This window comes from Nasonia vitripennis (genome assembly GCF_009193385.2).
Source record: "Nasonia vitripennis strain AsymCx chromosome 4 unlocalized genomic scaffold, Nvit_psr_1.1 chr4_random0007, whole genome shotgun sequence".
Classification (NCBI taxonomy): Eukaryota; Metazoa; Arthropoda; class Insecta; order Hymenoptera; family Pteromalidae; genus Nasonia; species Nasonia vitripennis.
This window is the reverse complement of record NW_022279643.1, coordinates 3109818-3126243: the sequence shown is the minus strand read 5'-3', so window position 1 is coordinate 3126243 and position 16426 is coordinate 3109818. Positions and strand designations below refer to the sequence as shown.

At 40.0% G+C, this 16426-nt stretch overlaps 1 protein-coding gene across 14 annotated transcripts in view; it reads left to right on the top strand.

The window, feature by feature from the left end:
- The window catches only part of LOC100114161 (methylmalonate-semialdehyde dehydrogenase [acylating], mitochondrial), a 242410-nt gene that overhangs the window by 197912 nt on the left and 28072 nt on the right, over nucleotides 1-16426 (top strand). For 7 of the 14 annotated variants that reach the window (XM_032602011.1, XM_032602010.1, XM_032602009.1 and 4 more), the window contains 3 exon segments: nucleotides 1732-1810; nucleotides 1897-2264; nucleotides 2343-2771. The exons of the other annotated variants lie outside the window; for them this stretch is intronic. In XM_032602011.1, coding sequence (XP_032457902.1) covers nucleotides 1732-1810; nucleotides 1897-2264; nucleotides 2343-2771 — 876 coding nt within the window. 14 annotated transcript variants of the gene reach the window in all.

Here is a 16426-nt window from a genome sequence, read left to right as displayed (position 1 = left end):
TGAGATCTCGGTTACAATTTAAAACAATAGCGAGTAGTCAAGAATACACTTACAGAAATAGTAGTCGATCGCTGGTATATACATGCGGATATTGCGGGATATGTCTTGTCCACACCATACGGCGAGGGGAGAGGAGATAAAGGTATCGCTCTCTAAGCTCGTTCGCTTGTCGATTTCACGCGGCTTATATGATGTACAGGGAAATCAAGCAGTTTGTTGACTTTTTCTGTACCGACGTCACAATTCTGACATCAATCGCTTTTGTTTTGTTTTTATTTCAATCGGTGTATTAAATGCATGCAGCAACAACTGCAGCAACTCCGCGATGTATACACACATCTAATACACCGATTGAAACATCAACAAAACAAGAGCGATTGACGTCAGAATTGTGACATCGGTATAGAAAAAATGTCAACAAACCGCTCGATTTCCCGCACATTATAAAATCTGTGCGAAATCGACAAGCGAACGCATTCGGGACCGAACAGCTGAGAGAGCAACACCTCTATCTCATCTCCTCCCGTCGTCTGGCGGGAACGAGATATACCGGTGATCGACTACAGTTTCTGTAAATTTATTTTTGATTATTTGCTATTGTTAAATACTCAAACAAGATCTCATGTACATAATATTAATATGAATAAACAGTTTTCTGATGAGGGTGGCTTTGACCACTGAAATTCGGAGGAAGAAAAAAAAACTTGTGGTTTTTTTCTCCTTCTTCACGCATAACTTGCCTCAGAAAGACCAATAGAGCCAACATCATTCTTTTTTTGAAATATAAAAAGCTGTAAATTTCTGTATAAGAAATACGTTTTTACACAATCGCGTAGAAGTTACTGTACGTTTCCGAACGTTTTAGTACGTCTACGTATGATCACGCATAAAATATCCAGAAATGTCCAAATTTTAACAAATATCTATGTAAACGTACGGGAATATACAAGTATATACGTAACCGTACTAAAACTTACTTCGGTGTACCCGATTTTACAGCAAGCTACTGTAAAGAACTACGTATTTTTTCCATTCGGGTATCAATAAATAAATAATCAATAAATAATCAATAAATAATCAATAAATAATAAATAATCAATAAATAATCAACTCAACCAATAAATAATCTACTATATACGCCTTAATTGACAAGCCTTTATAAATACGTGTCTAAAGAGTATATACTTGCAAAGCGTTCTATGTGCATAGCATAATTTTTGTCCAATTTTGGCCAGTTTCCATCGGCAAAAATACACGAAGAGAACTGGCTATCGGTTAGGGCCCAATCACGTAGAGATAAAATTTGACATTGAAACGCAAAATCGCTCAATTTATCGAGCCACCAGACAAAGCGCGCAGTTTTAATGATTACACACTGCAACTTTATAGCACTTTAACGAGTACTCACAACAATACGCATACTAATTGAAATATGAAATGTCATCATTCAATGTTTTAAATCAAGCTATAAATCAAGTTAGAATACAATTTTCTATCAAAAAATAAAAACTAACGACAATAGGTAGCGCCCATTTGATTAAAATATGGCGCACGATGTTTTGCGTATGATCGGCGAATGTTGCTCACCTATAATTAAGCCCTTAGCGACCAGCCAAGCCGGACTGGTGAAAATTCTTCCAGGGTTTAACTATAATTATAATTATACTATCTGCAATGCTTCATAATTGATTATTCGTGCATGTTTAATTTTCTCAATTATTTTGTTAACAGAAAGAACTTGCAATGAACTTGGTGCGAGAAAATGGTAAAACTCTAGCTGATGCTGAAGGAGATGTACTACGTGGTCTTCGTATGTAATCTTAATATATTACATAATTTTATTCAAAATGTACCTAATAGTAAAAAGTAAAGTAAATTTATTAAATTTTGTTGCAGAAATCGTAGACATGTGCGCTGGCATACCAAGTTTATTGCTAGGCGAGTCACTGAACAACATATCTACAGATATGGACACAATATCTTACAAAGTTCCTATCGGTGTTACTGGATCTATATGTCCATTTAACTTTCCAGCTATGGTTCCGCTCTGGACTTTTCCTATTAGCATAGCTTGTGGAAATACGACAGTACTCAAGCCTTCAGAAAGAGTACCTGGTGCCTCGATGATTCTAGCAGATCTTTTTAATAAAGCCGGTGCACCACCTGGTCTTCTTAATATAATTCATGGTCAGCATAAAGCGGTCGATTTCATATGTGATCATCCTGACATCAAAGCTGTATCATTCGTTGGCTCTGATCAAGCAGTTAGTTTAGACTATTTTACATCCTCTTTGCATGCTTTTCTGTATGATGATAATTAACTACCAGCTTTTTCTGTTTAGGGAAAATATATTTATGAAAGAAGTAGTGCAAGTGGAAAACGCGTTCAGTGCAATAATGGAGCAAAGAATCACTGTGTTGTTATGCCTGATGCTAACAAAAATAAGAGTATATCGCAGATTGTCGGTGCAGCATTCGGTGCTGCTGGCCAACGTTGCATGGCCCTTTCAGTCGCTGTCTTTGTAGGTAAAACTAATGATTGGATTCCTGAAATAGTTAATGCTGCCAAACGCCTAAAAGTTAATGCTGGTCATGTTCCGGGAGCTGATCTTGGTCCGGTCATTTCTCCTCAATCAAAGAACAGAATTCTAGAATTGATTGAATCGAGCGTCAAAGAAGGCGCTGATCTACCTCTTGATGGCCGAGGAATAAAAGTTCCAGGATACGAAAAAGGAAACTTTGTTGGACCTACAATTATTACTAATGTTAAGGTGATTCAGTCATTTTTTGTATTTAATTCTTATAAACAAAGGTTTGATATAAAAAAATCTGATGTAAATCTTGCAGGAGCTCTACCAGTATCTTATAGAAAATCTTCTGTACTGTTAGCAATAAATAATTAGGTATCTTATTAGATTAAAAATAGTTTTGATTGTTCAACATGCTGAAATACGTACACCAACTGTTAAATAAACTAGGGGGTACTCCTCCTGCTCTCTTCACTCGCCAACCCCCATTTGTAAATTTTAGTGTATGTTATATTCTGATATATTTTGATATATTGTTATATTCTGTTTCATGTATATTAATTGTTTGAAAAAATTAAGAGATTTTATTAGATTATGATCTTTGTGTTTATCCAAAAAGTCCTCCAAAAATAGTAGTAAAAGAAGTAGGCCTAACTTTTATTCTGAATAAATTATCTTTTCATACAGATTCTATGATTTTCCCTATAAAGTTTCCTTACGGATATATAGGATGAGATCCTATATTTAAACAAAATCAAAATGATGATAAAAATGTATTTCTATTACAATATTACTCGTATCGATTAGCTTATAGGCCTATGTCAAAATTTAGCCCTATTCTATACTGTGGAAGATTAATTCAACAGAATATTATTCAAACTTATATAATTATTATAATTATAGAATACTGTAGACTCAATTTATGAGATATGATAAAAAAAAATTACGTGTAGAATGTTACCAAGGCCTCGTAGATCATGTAAACCTTTAAACGTAAAATGTGGCTAACTCAACTCTCTAAATATCTATGCTTAGAGTTACGTGATTAGAAATACGCATGCACTTTGTTAAATTTTTAATATTATAATTTTTAAAAATAGATTAAGTTCGCATTCGCGCCATGTATGCGCGTCTTTTATTAGTCATTCAACTTGCAGGATTACGATTATGCGCTATTCCGCCATAAAAAGTTTTATTTGACGTTAGCTGTATTTGTATTGAGGAGAAAAAAGTTAATGTTGGTTGCGAACGTTAACTTAAGTCAAGACAGTATTGTACTAACACTATTAGGGGAGCTCTTTTGATATCCGTGGCAGTCTTCACTTGTGAGAATATTATATGAGATTTTATCTAAGATCCCATCTAGCATTAAATTTATTTCGTAATTAAAGATAATAAAACGTACATTAAGACAGAATACAGGTGGTTATTCTAGTTGAAAATCTAGATTAGAAGAAAAAGTAAATAGAAGTCGAAACCTGGGCTCGAACTCAAGATCTACAAGCTAGTAGACTAATGACTCGACCACTAAGCCATTTCATCACTTATCATATACGTACATTGTAAATCTTATAATGTGACATACAGATAATTGTATTTAGGCTTATACCTATATGTAAACTTCGTATTACGACGGTGTTACGTGGTTACGGACGATGACGAGGTCCCGGTAGAGCGATCCATAGTTTTTAAAGCTGGATCTACACCATGTACCAGCAGTTTTTATATATTGTATAATGGTTACAGAGTGAACTACCTAACCTTCGTAATCACTCTACCTCTAATCACTTAAATACCGTTTTTTGTGTACATCACGTCATGAAATTTACAATGTATATTTATAATAATTGATAAAAAAACTGAGTGGTCAAGTTATTAGTCTACAAATCCAACGGTCTTGGGTTCAAGCCTAAGTCTCGGTAGATTTTCTTCTTACTCTTTTTTCAAGCTAGATTTCTAACTTAAATAACCACCTGTATTTCGCCACAATTCAAACACATGTATCTGTAATCCGTAAGCTTTTTATTATTTTTATTTATAAACAAATGCTAAATAAAATCTCTTATGAGATCTCATATAACTAAAATTCTCACCGAGATCTATATGAGATTTATATGATGTATATATATATATATATGTGTGTGTGTGTGTGTGTTTGTTTCTCTCTCGGAGAAAAAGGTATTAGGAATAATCTTAGAAAGACCATAGCATGACCTTGTTTATGGAGTCGTCGAAACAGCCCCATCCCCAATGTCAGCCGTGTGTCGGATTCACACCGACTAACCCATCCCTCATATGGCCAGGTAAATAACACTGAGCCGTAAAAAGAAACGTCCTCTTTGTCTTCATCGACCCTTGGTAAAGGTGCATAGCTCCATCTTCTATGCCCCTTAACCTCGTGGTACTACCGTCAAGCAATGCTTCGCGGAAGGGCGAAAGGCTTTTGCCCGCTTCTGGTTGATGTAGTCGTCATCACTATAGTCATCCTTCATTTTCTGATTCGCACATACACAACTTAGCCTCTTCGTCTTTTTCTGTCTTATTCGTCTTTTCTGACGTTCTTAAAAATATCTGCTGCATAGTTGCTGACTGTGCAATATCCATCCTCTAAAGTCAGCATGGTCAGGAATTACTTTGGACTGAAGATAACTCGCAAGTTTTTCTCGCTCCTGATGATATAGTAAGCCCTCGCAAAAGACGTGCTATAAAGCGATGAGTCCATCGTCCTTTGCCACTAGCGTCCCATCTTAATTGCCATTCAGCCATCGTCTTCTTTCTTGCAGCATCCCAGATCTCCTTCTGACTTCTGTCACTCGATCGTCTCCTAGCTTCGAATACATCCTTACTTTCCAACGCTAAGAGGTCAATGGGTGGCATACCTGTTATAATTTAGGCAGCATCATCCGATACCTTACGGAAAGCGGACGCCACTCTTAGTGCACTTCGCCTATACACGGTAGTCAACTTTCGTGCATACGATTTCGCTCGCATCGCATCTACCCATATTAGGGCTCCATATAGCATAATCGATGTAGTTACACTGGCTAAGAGTCACCTTCGCTTCAGAGTTGGCCCACCTACATTTGGCATCAATCGTGATAGAGCAGCAGCAACTTTTGCTGCTTTATCACTGACTATTTCCAAATGCTGTTTAAAACTTAGTCTTGCATCAATAGTGATGCCCAAGTATTTGATGGTTGGTTGAAAAAAGATCTCATGTCCATCCACCGTCGGTGTGATTTCCTTCATCTTCTTCCTACTGAAAATAAGAATAACTTCCGTTTTGTAAAAGGCTAGTTCCAGTCCCGTCTCTGTTAGCCATTCGTGTATTATATGAGTTGACTTTTCAGCTATTTCTGTCAACTTTTCTTTATGTTTTACTACTACCACTACTGCTATTTCGTCAGTGAATCCCACGACTGTTACTCCTTCAGGTAATTGTGGCTTTAGTATCTCGTCGTACATGATGTTCTAAGTCGGTGGGCCAAGTACTGACCCTGGGGTACGCCTTCTGTAACTTTATACGTTTTGGTACCGTCCTCAGTGTCATATAATAAGATTCTGTCCTTCAAGTAGTCAGATATCATCCTTCTTATATACAGGGTGGGCCATTTTAATCAAACCAGTCTAATAACACTTAAATTACGCCATGAACAGAAAAATTGTTCAGATGAAAGTTGTCCAGGATCAAGGGGGACATCTTTTTGTGCAATTAGTTTTGATCTTGAACTCAAATTTCAAGGTCATTTGAAGGTCAAATTTTTTTTTTTAAATAGGAACCCCTATTTTTGATAGCAGATTCGGAAAGAACAGGAAATTTTACGTCCGAAACGATATTTCAAAATTTTTTTCATGACTTTCACAAGGTCATTTCAAGGTCAAATGTTAAGAAATACTGTAATTGCTATTTAATCGCATTTTCTGATAGAATAATCGTAGTTAATGTACTTTTATGATTGAATATTCAAACCCAATGTGACAATGACCATGAAAATATTTACCTTGAAAACAAAATAATTCCCTAATTTCAGCGCTACCCAGGAACAACGACGTGGACATATTAGGATTATGTTCCCTTTGGGGTGCTTTTTTAACGTGAGTCCCCTTGCCTCTCACTGGGGTGCTTGTTTACTGTGAGTCCCCTTGCCTCTCACTAGGGTGCTTGTTTAACATTTGTTAACAAATTTTTAGTGGTCAAAAGTAAATTTTGAAGTAAACATGATAATTTTAAATATCTGAGTTCTTAATGGGAGTGGGAAATGGAACGTTAAAAATCAATGTTGTCAATTCATTCACGGTCGAAGCAGAGTCAAGTAAAACTTTAACGTTTCAAAAGCGTAAAAATGGTTAAACAATAAAGGTAGGATGTTAAAAAATACATTATTTAAGATAAAATATTAAACAGCATTTTGCTTTTGTAATATTAAAAAAAAATTTTAATAATTTTATTTGTCAAAGATCATTTCCAGTTTAGATGTTTTTTTTAAGTGGAATTTCTTTAATCTAATATGAATTGTAACGATTGTTCTCACGCTGTCTTCAATTTAAATCACAATGTCTTAACGTAAGAAAATAAGAAGTTACAAATTTGATTTAAAAATTATACAGTTTGAAAATTCCTCCTTTCTTATTGTCACTTTCTTATTTTGGTTTAGTTTCAATTTCAATAAAGAGTGAATGTAAATAAAATAGTTTTTCTTATTATAAACAAAATTTTCAAAATGCACGATTATCAATCCAATGAAATTGTTGATATGATATGCGAAACCCAAAACAATGCCAGAGCCGTGGTGCGACTCTACGCTGAACGCTTTCCTCTAAGAAGGCGTCCTACTCACGACACACTACTCAGATTACTTCGAAGAGCTCGTGATGGACATATTCGTTGTCAACGCAGACACCACGAATACAACGAAAATGATCCTAATGTTATAGCCGCCTTAGCAGCTGTTCATCTCAATCCACAAATTAGTAGTCGACAAATTGAAAGAGAAATCGGTATACCACGAAGAACAGCATTGAGAATTCTCAATAATCTCCACTTTCACGATTACCACATAAGATTAGTTCATGAGCTGAGGCCACGCCATTTTCTAATGCGTATTAACTTTTGCCAGTGGGCTTTAGGAGTTTTACAAAATGATCCAGATCTTTTCAGATTTGTTATGTTTTCTGACGAGGCTATATTTCGCAGTGATGGTCAATTAAATAGGCACAATAGTCACTACTGGTCACCTGTAAATCACCACTGGTACAGGGCTATTGACCATCAAAACCGATAGAGTTTAATGGTGTGGTGTGGGATCATTAATGGTTACCTGATTGGGCCATATTTTTTAAGGTCAAAATGTTAACCAGAATAGCTATTTGGCACTGCACAGAGATCGACTGCCAGAGCTTTTAGAGTATGTTGACTTTCGGACGTTTCGGATGTAAAATTTCCTGTTCTTTCCGAATCTGCTATCAAAAATAGGGGTTCCTATTTAAAAAAAAATTGACCTTCAAATGACCTTGAAATTTGAGTTCAAGGTCAAAACTAATTGCACAAAAAGATGTCCCCCTTGATCCTGGACAACTTTCATCTGAACAATTTTTCTGTTCATGGCTTAATTTAGGAGTTATTAGACTGGTTTGATTAAAATGGCCCACCCTGTATAAGGGCACATCCTGCTTCTGGAGTGCCTGGTGTATTTCACTCCATCTGGCCGAATAGAATGCATTTTTGACATCCAATGTAACTATGGTGCAATACTTCTTTTTTCCTCTCTTTCATATTTCCCCTCTATCGTTGTTTGTGCATTGCCAATCACTAGACTAACTGCGTCTAGGGTTGAACGCTTCCTTCTGAAGCCATATTGGTGTTCCGCTAATCCACCTTTTTCTTCTATAAAATGATCTATTCTGACACAAATAATGCGTTCTAGAATCTTGCCTGGAGTATCCAGCATGCAGAGCGGTCTGTATGATGAGGGCTCCTGGGGTGGTTTCTTTCCTTTTGGCAGAAGCACTAGTTGCTGTTTCTTCCAGTTTGTGGAAAATGTTCCCTCTTCTAGACATGTATTGTACAAGTCTACAAAGACCTCTGGATGAGAGTAAATGGCATGCTTTGGTGCAATATTTTGAATGCTATTCGGCCCTGGGGCCTTGTTGTTTCCTACTCTTCTGCAGGCGGCTAACAATTCCTCAAGCGTATTCCGTGGGATAGCCTCTTCATTTACACCTTTTTCGATAACACTTGGCTATTCCAGTTGTCTGGGGAACAGTGTGGTCACTACCTAGTCTAATAGTTTCGGGCATTTTGGTGGAGGCACGTAGCTTCCTTTAATCTTCTTCATTACTATTTTGTACGGTCGACCCCAAGGGTGTTGTTCGACCTCATTCTGTAATTCCTTAGGGCACCGTCGTTTGTTTTCGTGGATTTTCTTCTTGAAACTCCTTTTAGCGTCCTTTATTTCTTGGCCGCATGCATCTACTATTTCCTGGCCTCTATCAGTTTTATAGTATTTCTTCCTCGTCCGTTGTTCTCGTCTTCTGGTCCAGTGGCACTCGCTACGTGCATTCGCAATCTCCTTCTCCCACCAGTATATTGGTGGTCGTCTACTGTATGCGACTCTTCAAAGCATAGCAGCGTCACATGCTTGGGTAATGTTTACCGTCACCTGCTCTGCCTTGATGTTCGCCGTTTCAGACAGTTGCATTTCTTCTAGTGCTAACAGGAACTTTTCCTTATCATAATCCTTCGTTTTTCAACTAACTCTATCGGTTGCTGTACTTGCACTGGGTCCCTGTTTTGATATTCTTACCTCTATTATTATGGCCTGGTGATCACTATGTGTGTAGTACTCATTTACTGTCCATGAATCAACTGAGCCAATAAGGCTGCTACTAACAAACGTAAGGTCGACAATAGACCCCATGTCTCCCCTTCTAAATGTGTGGGTGCATCCTTAGATAACTAGGATCAAATACAGAAAAGCGAATGCTTTCACCTTGATATCTTGACTCTGTAGTTAGTCTTTATGCTCTCCACTCCACAGCCCACGCATTGAAGTCGCCTGCAATCAGTATCGGTTTCCTCCCTACTGCGTCTCGTATGAGCCAACCTAGCAGTTGCTCGAACTGCTTGATGGGAGCGTTAGGTGAAGCGTAGCAGCTGTAAACAGTTACACCTGCTACCTTAGACATCTTTGTTTGCTTCCAAACATACTGGGCAATTTAGATTGTCCTCTATTTCAAAGCGGTGTAGGTAGGCTCGAAAGCACCCATGTCCGCTCAAAAATTGCGTAAGGTAGTGATTTACTTACCCGTCGCGTCTATTGGTCCAGCCAGCAATACGTAGTATGAGGCGGTGCCCTTCCCCTGGAGTCCTATCGTCTTTGATACTCAGCTAGAGTTTGTTCCTTCGCAGATTTCCAAACTTCCTTCTGAGTATTGTCACCACGCCGGCGTTCTTTGTATACAATTTTTCGTTCTGTTGCTACAAGTTCAATAGGCGGCATACTTGAAATAACGCACTCTGCATTTTCTGATACTGCTTTGTAGGCAGAAACGACCCGTAATGCACTTCTCTTATAAACCGTTGACAGCTTTCGTGCATAAGACTTTGCCAACATATCGTCCACCTATATTGGGGCACCGTATAACATAATTGATGTATTTACACCGACTTTTGATGCCCTCTTGATATGCGGCTTAAACGTTAGTCTGGCGTCCATGGTGATTTACAGGTACGTAATCGTCCGGCTGAAAGTCTATTTCGTGTTCATCTACTGTCAGTGTTATTGTCTCTATTTTCTTCGCTGAGCTGCAGGCACCATATCAAGAGCTGTCGTCAAGGAGCCCCGCAGCATAACATAATCACAACATTGCTTCTGCCGCGAAGGAAATTAACAGTCAAGGAGGCAGGAGCGTTCATCGAACAATGTGATAGTAATCTCTTGCCTGGCCTACTCACTAAAATCTTCGCTGCAACTCCTGACTTTCACCGTCCTGGCTGCACTGGATTCTACGGTCCTAAGAAGGGATGTGGCATCCGTCAGGACCCTGGGGCGACTTGACGCAACAACTACTAACGCGCAAGGTGACAGCAGATTCCTACCTTTAGCTGTCACTCTCTCATTTAGTGCACTGGCCCGCTTAAACATCGTGGCCAAGGCCAGGAGACGCAAGCTTCACACTATTGAACTGGATGTTGTCAAGGCAAGAGCTCTCTGCCCAGATCACCAGGGGCTCATTAGCATCAATGAGCTGCTTTCTTCAGACATCCACAAGCTGCATATTAAGGCCAGGCTAGAGGCAAAGAGGAGAAGGGAATACCACACCTTTGTGAAAGACGAGAGGATCTACATCCGCTCTGGCGAAGACAACGAACGGGTCACTATCATCTCTACTGATGCTCAACTAAAAGCTTTTTTTTCCCTGACGCCGCAAATAGTAAACACCAACATTGCACACTTAAACACACATATCATCCTACTAAAACCACTATCTAACTTATCTAATACATCCACATCTGTTTCTAAAGCTTCTCTTTCTGAGGGTCTGAGGGTCTGTCATTTCAATGCGAACTCTCTTACGGGTCACATTAAGATGATCAGGCTCTTCTTGTCCACTCGTTCCCCCTTTCACGTAATAGCTATGACTGAGACTTGGCTAAGTGACAAGATAACATCCATCCCTTCACTGAATGACTACCTACTGTACAGACGGGACAGAAACAGAAACGGAAGAGGTGTGGCTCTCTACACTCATCATTCACTGACAGCCAACGTTATCTCGTCATCTGACGGCGAATGGTCAGGCAAGCCAGGTAAGCCGGAATATCTGTTCTCTCTACTCTGTTTTCTGTCTAAGGCGCTGAAGTGGCTGGTGCACAAGCAAATCCCTAAGTATCATAAACCAAGACTTTACCTTGACAACTTCCAAACATGCTTCCGCACTGGCCACAGCACGCAGTCTGGCTTAATTAAGCTGACTGATGATGTCAGGCTTGGGATGGACAAAGAAAGTCACTCTGCTACTTCTATTTGATTTTAGCAAGGCGTTTAATACTGTATGTCACGTCAGGCTACTTGGAAAGCTATCCTCTTTCGTCTATTCTAAGCAGGTTATCCGCTGGCTTGCATCTTACCTCTCAGGAAGAGAACATTCATGACAACATTGGTGACAACAACGAACTCTCCACCTTTCTACCATTAAACACCGGTGTCCCACAGGGGTCAGTTTGAGGCCCTCTGTTGTTCGCGTTAAACATCAATGATATTGATTTCTGTATAGATTCAGATGTGTCCAATCTAATCTACGCGGATAACCTGCAGATATACAGCCAATGCCACCTTGAGGAGCCCGATTCTTGTTCTGCCAGGATAAGGATAATGGGCTGGGCTGCACAAAATCGATTTAAACTGAATGTCTTTAAGACTAAAGCAATTGTCCTGGGTTCTCCCTACTACATAAATGCTTTACCTACTGTTGCTAATACCTTTATTAATATAGACTATGAATTATCTGTGCGCAATCTGGGGTTGGTGCTTAACTCCCAACTTATGCGGAAAGAGCACGTTACACAAATCTGTGAACGTGCTCACTCTTTCATGTACACGCTTTACTTTTTTCGCAAGATCACTAACCTTAGGCTGCGCCAAAACCTTGTGCAAGCACTCCTATTTCCGATCATGGATTACTGTTCATTGGCTTACTGTAACCTGACACAAGAATTAGACACGAAACTCCAGAAACTTGTCAATACGGGAATCCGTTATATCTATAGTATAAGGAGGGATGAGCATATCTCCCCTTATAGGCGTGAGTTGCACACTTTACTGCCCAGACGTTGAAATCGCCTGCTATCAGTACCGGTTTTCTTCCTACAGCATCCTGTACTAGCCTGTCTAATAGTTGTCTGAATTGTTCTATCGACGCGTTATAAGAAGCATATCAGCTGTAAATGTGGACGTCTGCGACCTTAGCGCGTACAAATCCTTCATTAGTTCTTGTCAATTTTCCTGGAAAGCGGCGTCTCCAGTACTCTCTACCAGTACTGTCTATATCCCACGATGGTTTGTCCAGGTCTCTGTATTGTTCACAGACGATGTCTATGTCGATTTCTGTCTTACGGACATATTGGCTCAGTAAGTCCTGTGCAGTCGCGCAGTACTTCATATTCAACTGCACTATTTTCATTTTCTTCGTCTGTCAGTGGCTTCTACTGCAGCTGGGTACACTGGGCATGCGTAGCCACCAGCTGCGTGCTCACTTTTTTCACCTATGCCTCCTTTGCAAAGTACACAGTTGGGTTGGTTCTTACACTTCTTTGCTTTGTGCCCGTCTTTTCCACATTTAAAGCAAAGCTTACTTCTATCTTCAGTTTCTTTGCAGTTTTTGCCAATATGGCCAAAACCTAGGAATTTATAACACCGGAGCGGCTCGTTTTTGCGGTTAGCCACCCGGATCCTACAGTTGACCTATCCTTTTCTGATCTTCTGTAGCTTAGTGATCTTAGCCGCTATCTGATCTGGTACCCATATCACTGCAATCTGCGTGTCACCGTACGTCTTTCGCAGAGATCTAATCGTAGAGTCTTCTATGATGTTCTTTTCGCTAATTTCCTTCTATAGTGCTTCTAGTACCTCCTCTTTTAAGGTAAGCATGTCCAGATCTCTCACTTTAATGATTCCTTCTTGCTGGAGTGCTTTTATTGTGGCGCCTTTGACTAGTACTGCTTCAACTGCTTCTTGGAATTCCGAGGTTGTGACTTCTCTTGTGCGTTTGGGCTCTATCAAAAAATCTCCTGCAACTGTTCTGCGTATTTTATTTACGCTATTCCCCAGCGTCTTAATTGACGAAGCAGCTTTAATTATTTCCTTCTGCAGCCTTGATGATTAAAACATCTGGTGAGAGAGAGAGAGAGAGAGGGGGGGAGAGAGAGAGAGGGAGAGAGAGAGAGAGAGAGAGAGAGAGAGAGAGAGAGAGAGAGAGAGAGAGAGATCACGAAAATAAAAGAATCAATAAAGGACACGATGTAAAGTCAAGTAATACTGCAGCAATCGCGGAATTATTACGCGGACTCTTACAATCTCTAAAAAAAATTAGCTTTTATACAAGTAAAAGGTTAGGCGAGTTTGATATATTTACGGTTTTTTGCATATGGTTTGCTCGGCTAGCTGCAACCCCGAAAACAGTAAGGAGAGAGGGCAGTTCGAGATAATAGAGACCCGCGGTTTATCAGAGGGAATTGTATATTTTTAATAAATTCTTACAACTTATAATCAACTCGTACAAATTACTAAGATAACCCGTGAACAAAGGCAACTCCGACGAGCAAATACCCGTACACGAAAAATATCCCGCGTGACTCGCGCGCGTTTCAAGGCTCAAGAAGCAACCTGATCACACACACTAGCTCGCACTTTTTGTCTCTCACTCACTTACACAATTACGTCACACGCAAATTCCGCAAACGCCGAATGTCTTGTCCTAGAATTGCCCGACCACCTTACGCCTCATGCGTCTAGGTGTCGGCGCCAAGTATTAACCTACGTTTTCACAAAATAACTTTACACTTCCATCATAATCGTAGAAATCCTTAATTCTACACTTCGTTTATTACTCGAGAGGATAACCGGTATAAATGAGATAACCCTTTATTTGAGGGAACACAATACAAAGAGATAAAGAGATAAAGACAGCGATCCGGAGGTAACTAACGCGTACGCGAGACAACCTTCGCGAAACCGAACGTGGAACTGCCGTTCATCCGCGAGACGGACACGACCGGAGAAAACAGAAAACGAGTCACTGACCTTAAATCCTTCTAGCTGGATCACCGGATGAGGTTGAAGTTGAGGCACGTCCGTTCGGGAGCAGTCGCTGATTGTTCAACGCGTTGCGGCCCGACGGCCCGCTCGCTTGCAACGCTATCGGTTCGTACCGTTGCCGAGTCGCACGGTCGCGCATGCGCGCAGATAGCCCCGCGGATACGATGTCGAAGTAGATAGCCGCGAAATTAGAATTCTCGTAGCACACAGACAGCCTTTTACCCGCAGACAACTAAGATAACTCTTGACTGCGGAACCCGTAGTGACTCTCAATGCCTCGTCGTCAGGGCCTTTGACTCAGGCGGCATCTGTTACTACGAACACGAGACGCTGTAGTTTTTGTTCCTGGCGTTCGTGCGGGCGAGCTGCCATCGCGCTGATACTGCTGCATGAGACGCTTATGTAGGTAGACCCCACGAAGGGCTCCGCCACCTGCATCGGCTATCTTACGGTGCGCGGGCCGACTTGAATGCCCTGTCGAGGTGAAAGGTTGCTGCTGCTGCCCCAACGCTGTTCGTCGTCTCCTCGCATCTCTCGAAATTAAATAAATGCACAGCGTGAGATCATGACACAGTATCAGGACATACAAAATGTGTGAAAATATGCAAGTCGTTAATAGTTTATAAAAAAGACGCGAATCACCGTATATGGATGTATTTTTAAATAAATTAGAACATGCAAAGTGTTTAACTACGATCAATTTCAGCAACGCATACGACCATATACAAGTGACGGAAGCATCGTAATAAATAACGGCGTTTACGATACCGGGCCGCGGATTATAGTAATGCACGCGTTTACCAATAGGGCTGAACGGCAGCAGGGCGACTTTCCAGAGACTGTTCGAAGAACTAATAGGCGTCCTTGATCCGTACACATACAATTATCTAGACGATGTAATACTCGTAGCCTAATCATTTAAAGAGCATCTGAGAATGCTGAGAAAATTAATAAATCGAATAAATGGCGGTGGATTAACGATTAACCGCGACAAGAGTGAATTCTGTCAGAAAAAGGTTAAATTTTTAAGCTTTCTAGTGAATGAAAATGGGCCAGAGAAAACAGAAGCGGTCTGTAATTACCCGAGGCCTAGAACTTTACGCTTTGTTCGGCTTCGTAATATAGAAAATTTAGTAAAGATTACGCGGCGATAGTAAATCCGCTCACGAAACTAACCCGACAAAATACAAAATTTGCATGAAAAAAGGAGCACGAAAACGCGTTTGAGATTATTGAAAAAATCTTTAGTCAAGCCCCTCTATTACATAGGCCGGATCCGGACACCGAATTTACCTTACACTGCGATGAATCAAACACTGATTTAGGCAGCTTACTGACACAAATAGTAGATAGCGTTAAACGAGTAATTGAATACGCGATTTGCGCACTACAGAAAAACAAATTAAATCACAGCACGACTGAGCGTGAGTGCCTAGCGCTAAAATTCGCGATAGAAAGATTAAGACCATATATCGATGACAACACTTTCACCGTAATATCAGACCAAAGCGCATTGCAGAAGCTGTTTAACAAAAAAGATCCAGTCTGAAGACTATGTATGGACTATGTGGTAGATGGGCTCACGAGCCAACAAGCTATGATTTTAAAGTCATGCACAGAAAACGCAAACACAACGTAGTACCAGACATGCTCTCATAAATGTTGAATAGTCTACATCGGACAAATGGTATAAAAAGTGATTATATCAGATATTAAAACACCCATGTAGATATAAAGACTGAAACGTCACCAATGGAAATATCTACAGATATAAACCGTGCAAAGATGTCAACGACATCATGACAGACTTAGAAGTTTGGAAACTCGTTATCGTTATCCCGAAAGATAAGCGCGACCTAACCTGGAAGAGATGCATTCTAAACCGTCACCTGGTCACCCGGGAATATACAAAACATATGATCGATTAGTATAATTTAATTACTGGCCCAGAGCATATGGAGACACAGCTAGGTTCGTAAAAAATTGCAAAATTTGCTAACAAACTAAAACAGTTCGTCCAACGCCAACAACTACGAGGTATACTTTTCGAGATGACGAAGCGCGCTTATTGCACGGTTGCGG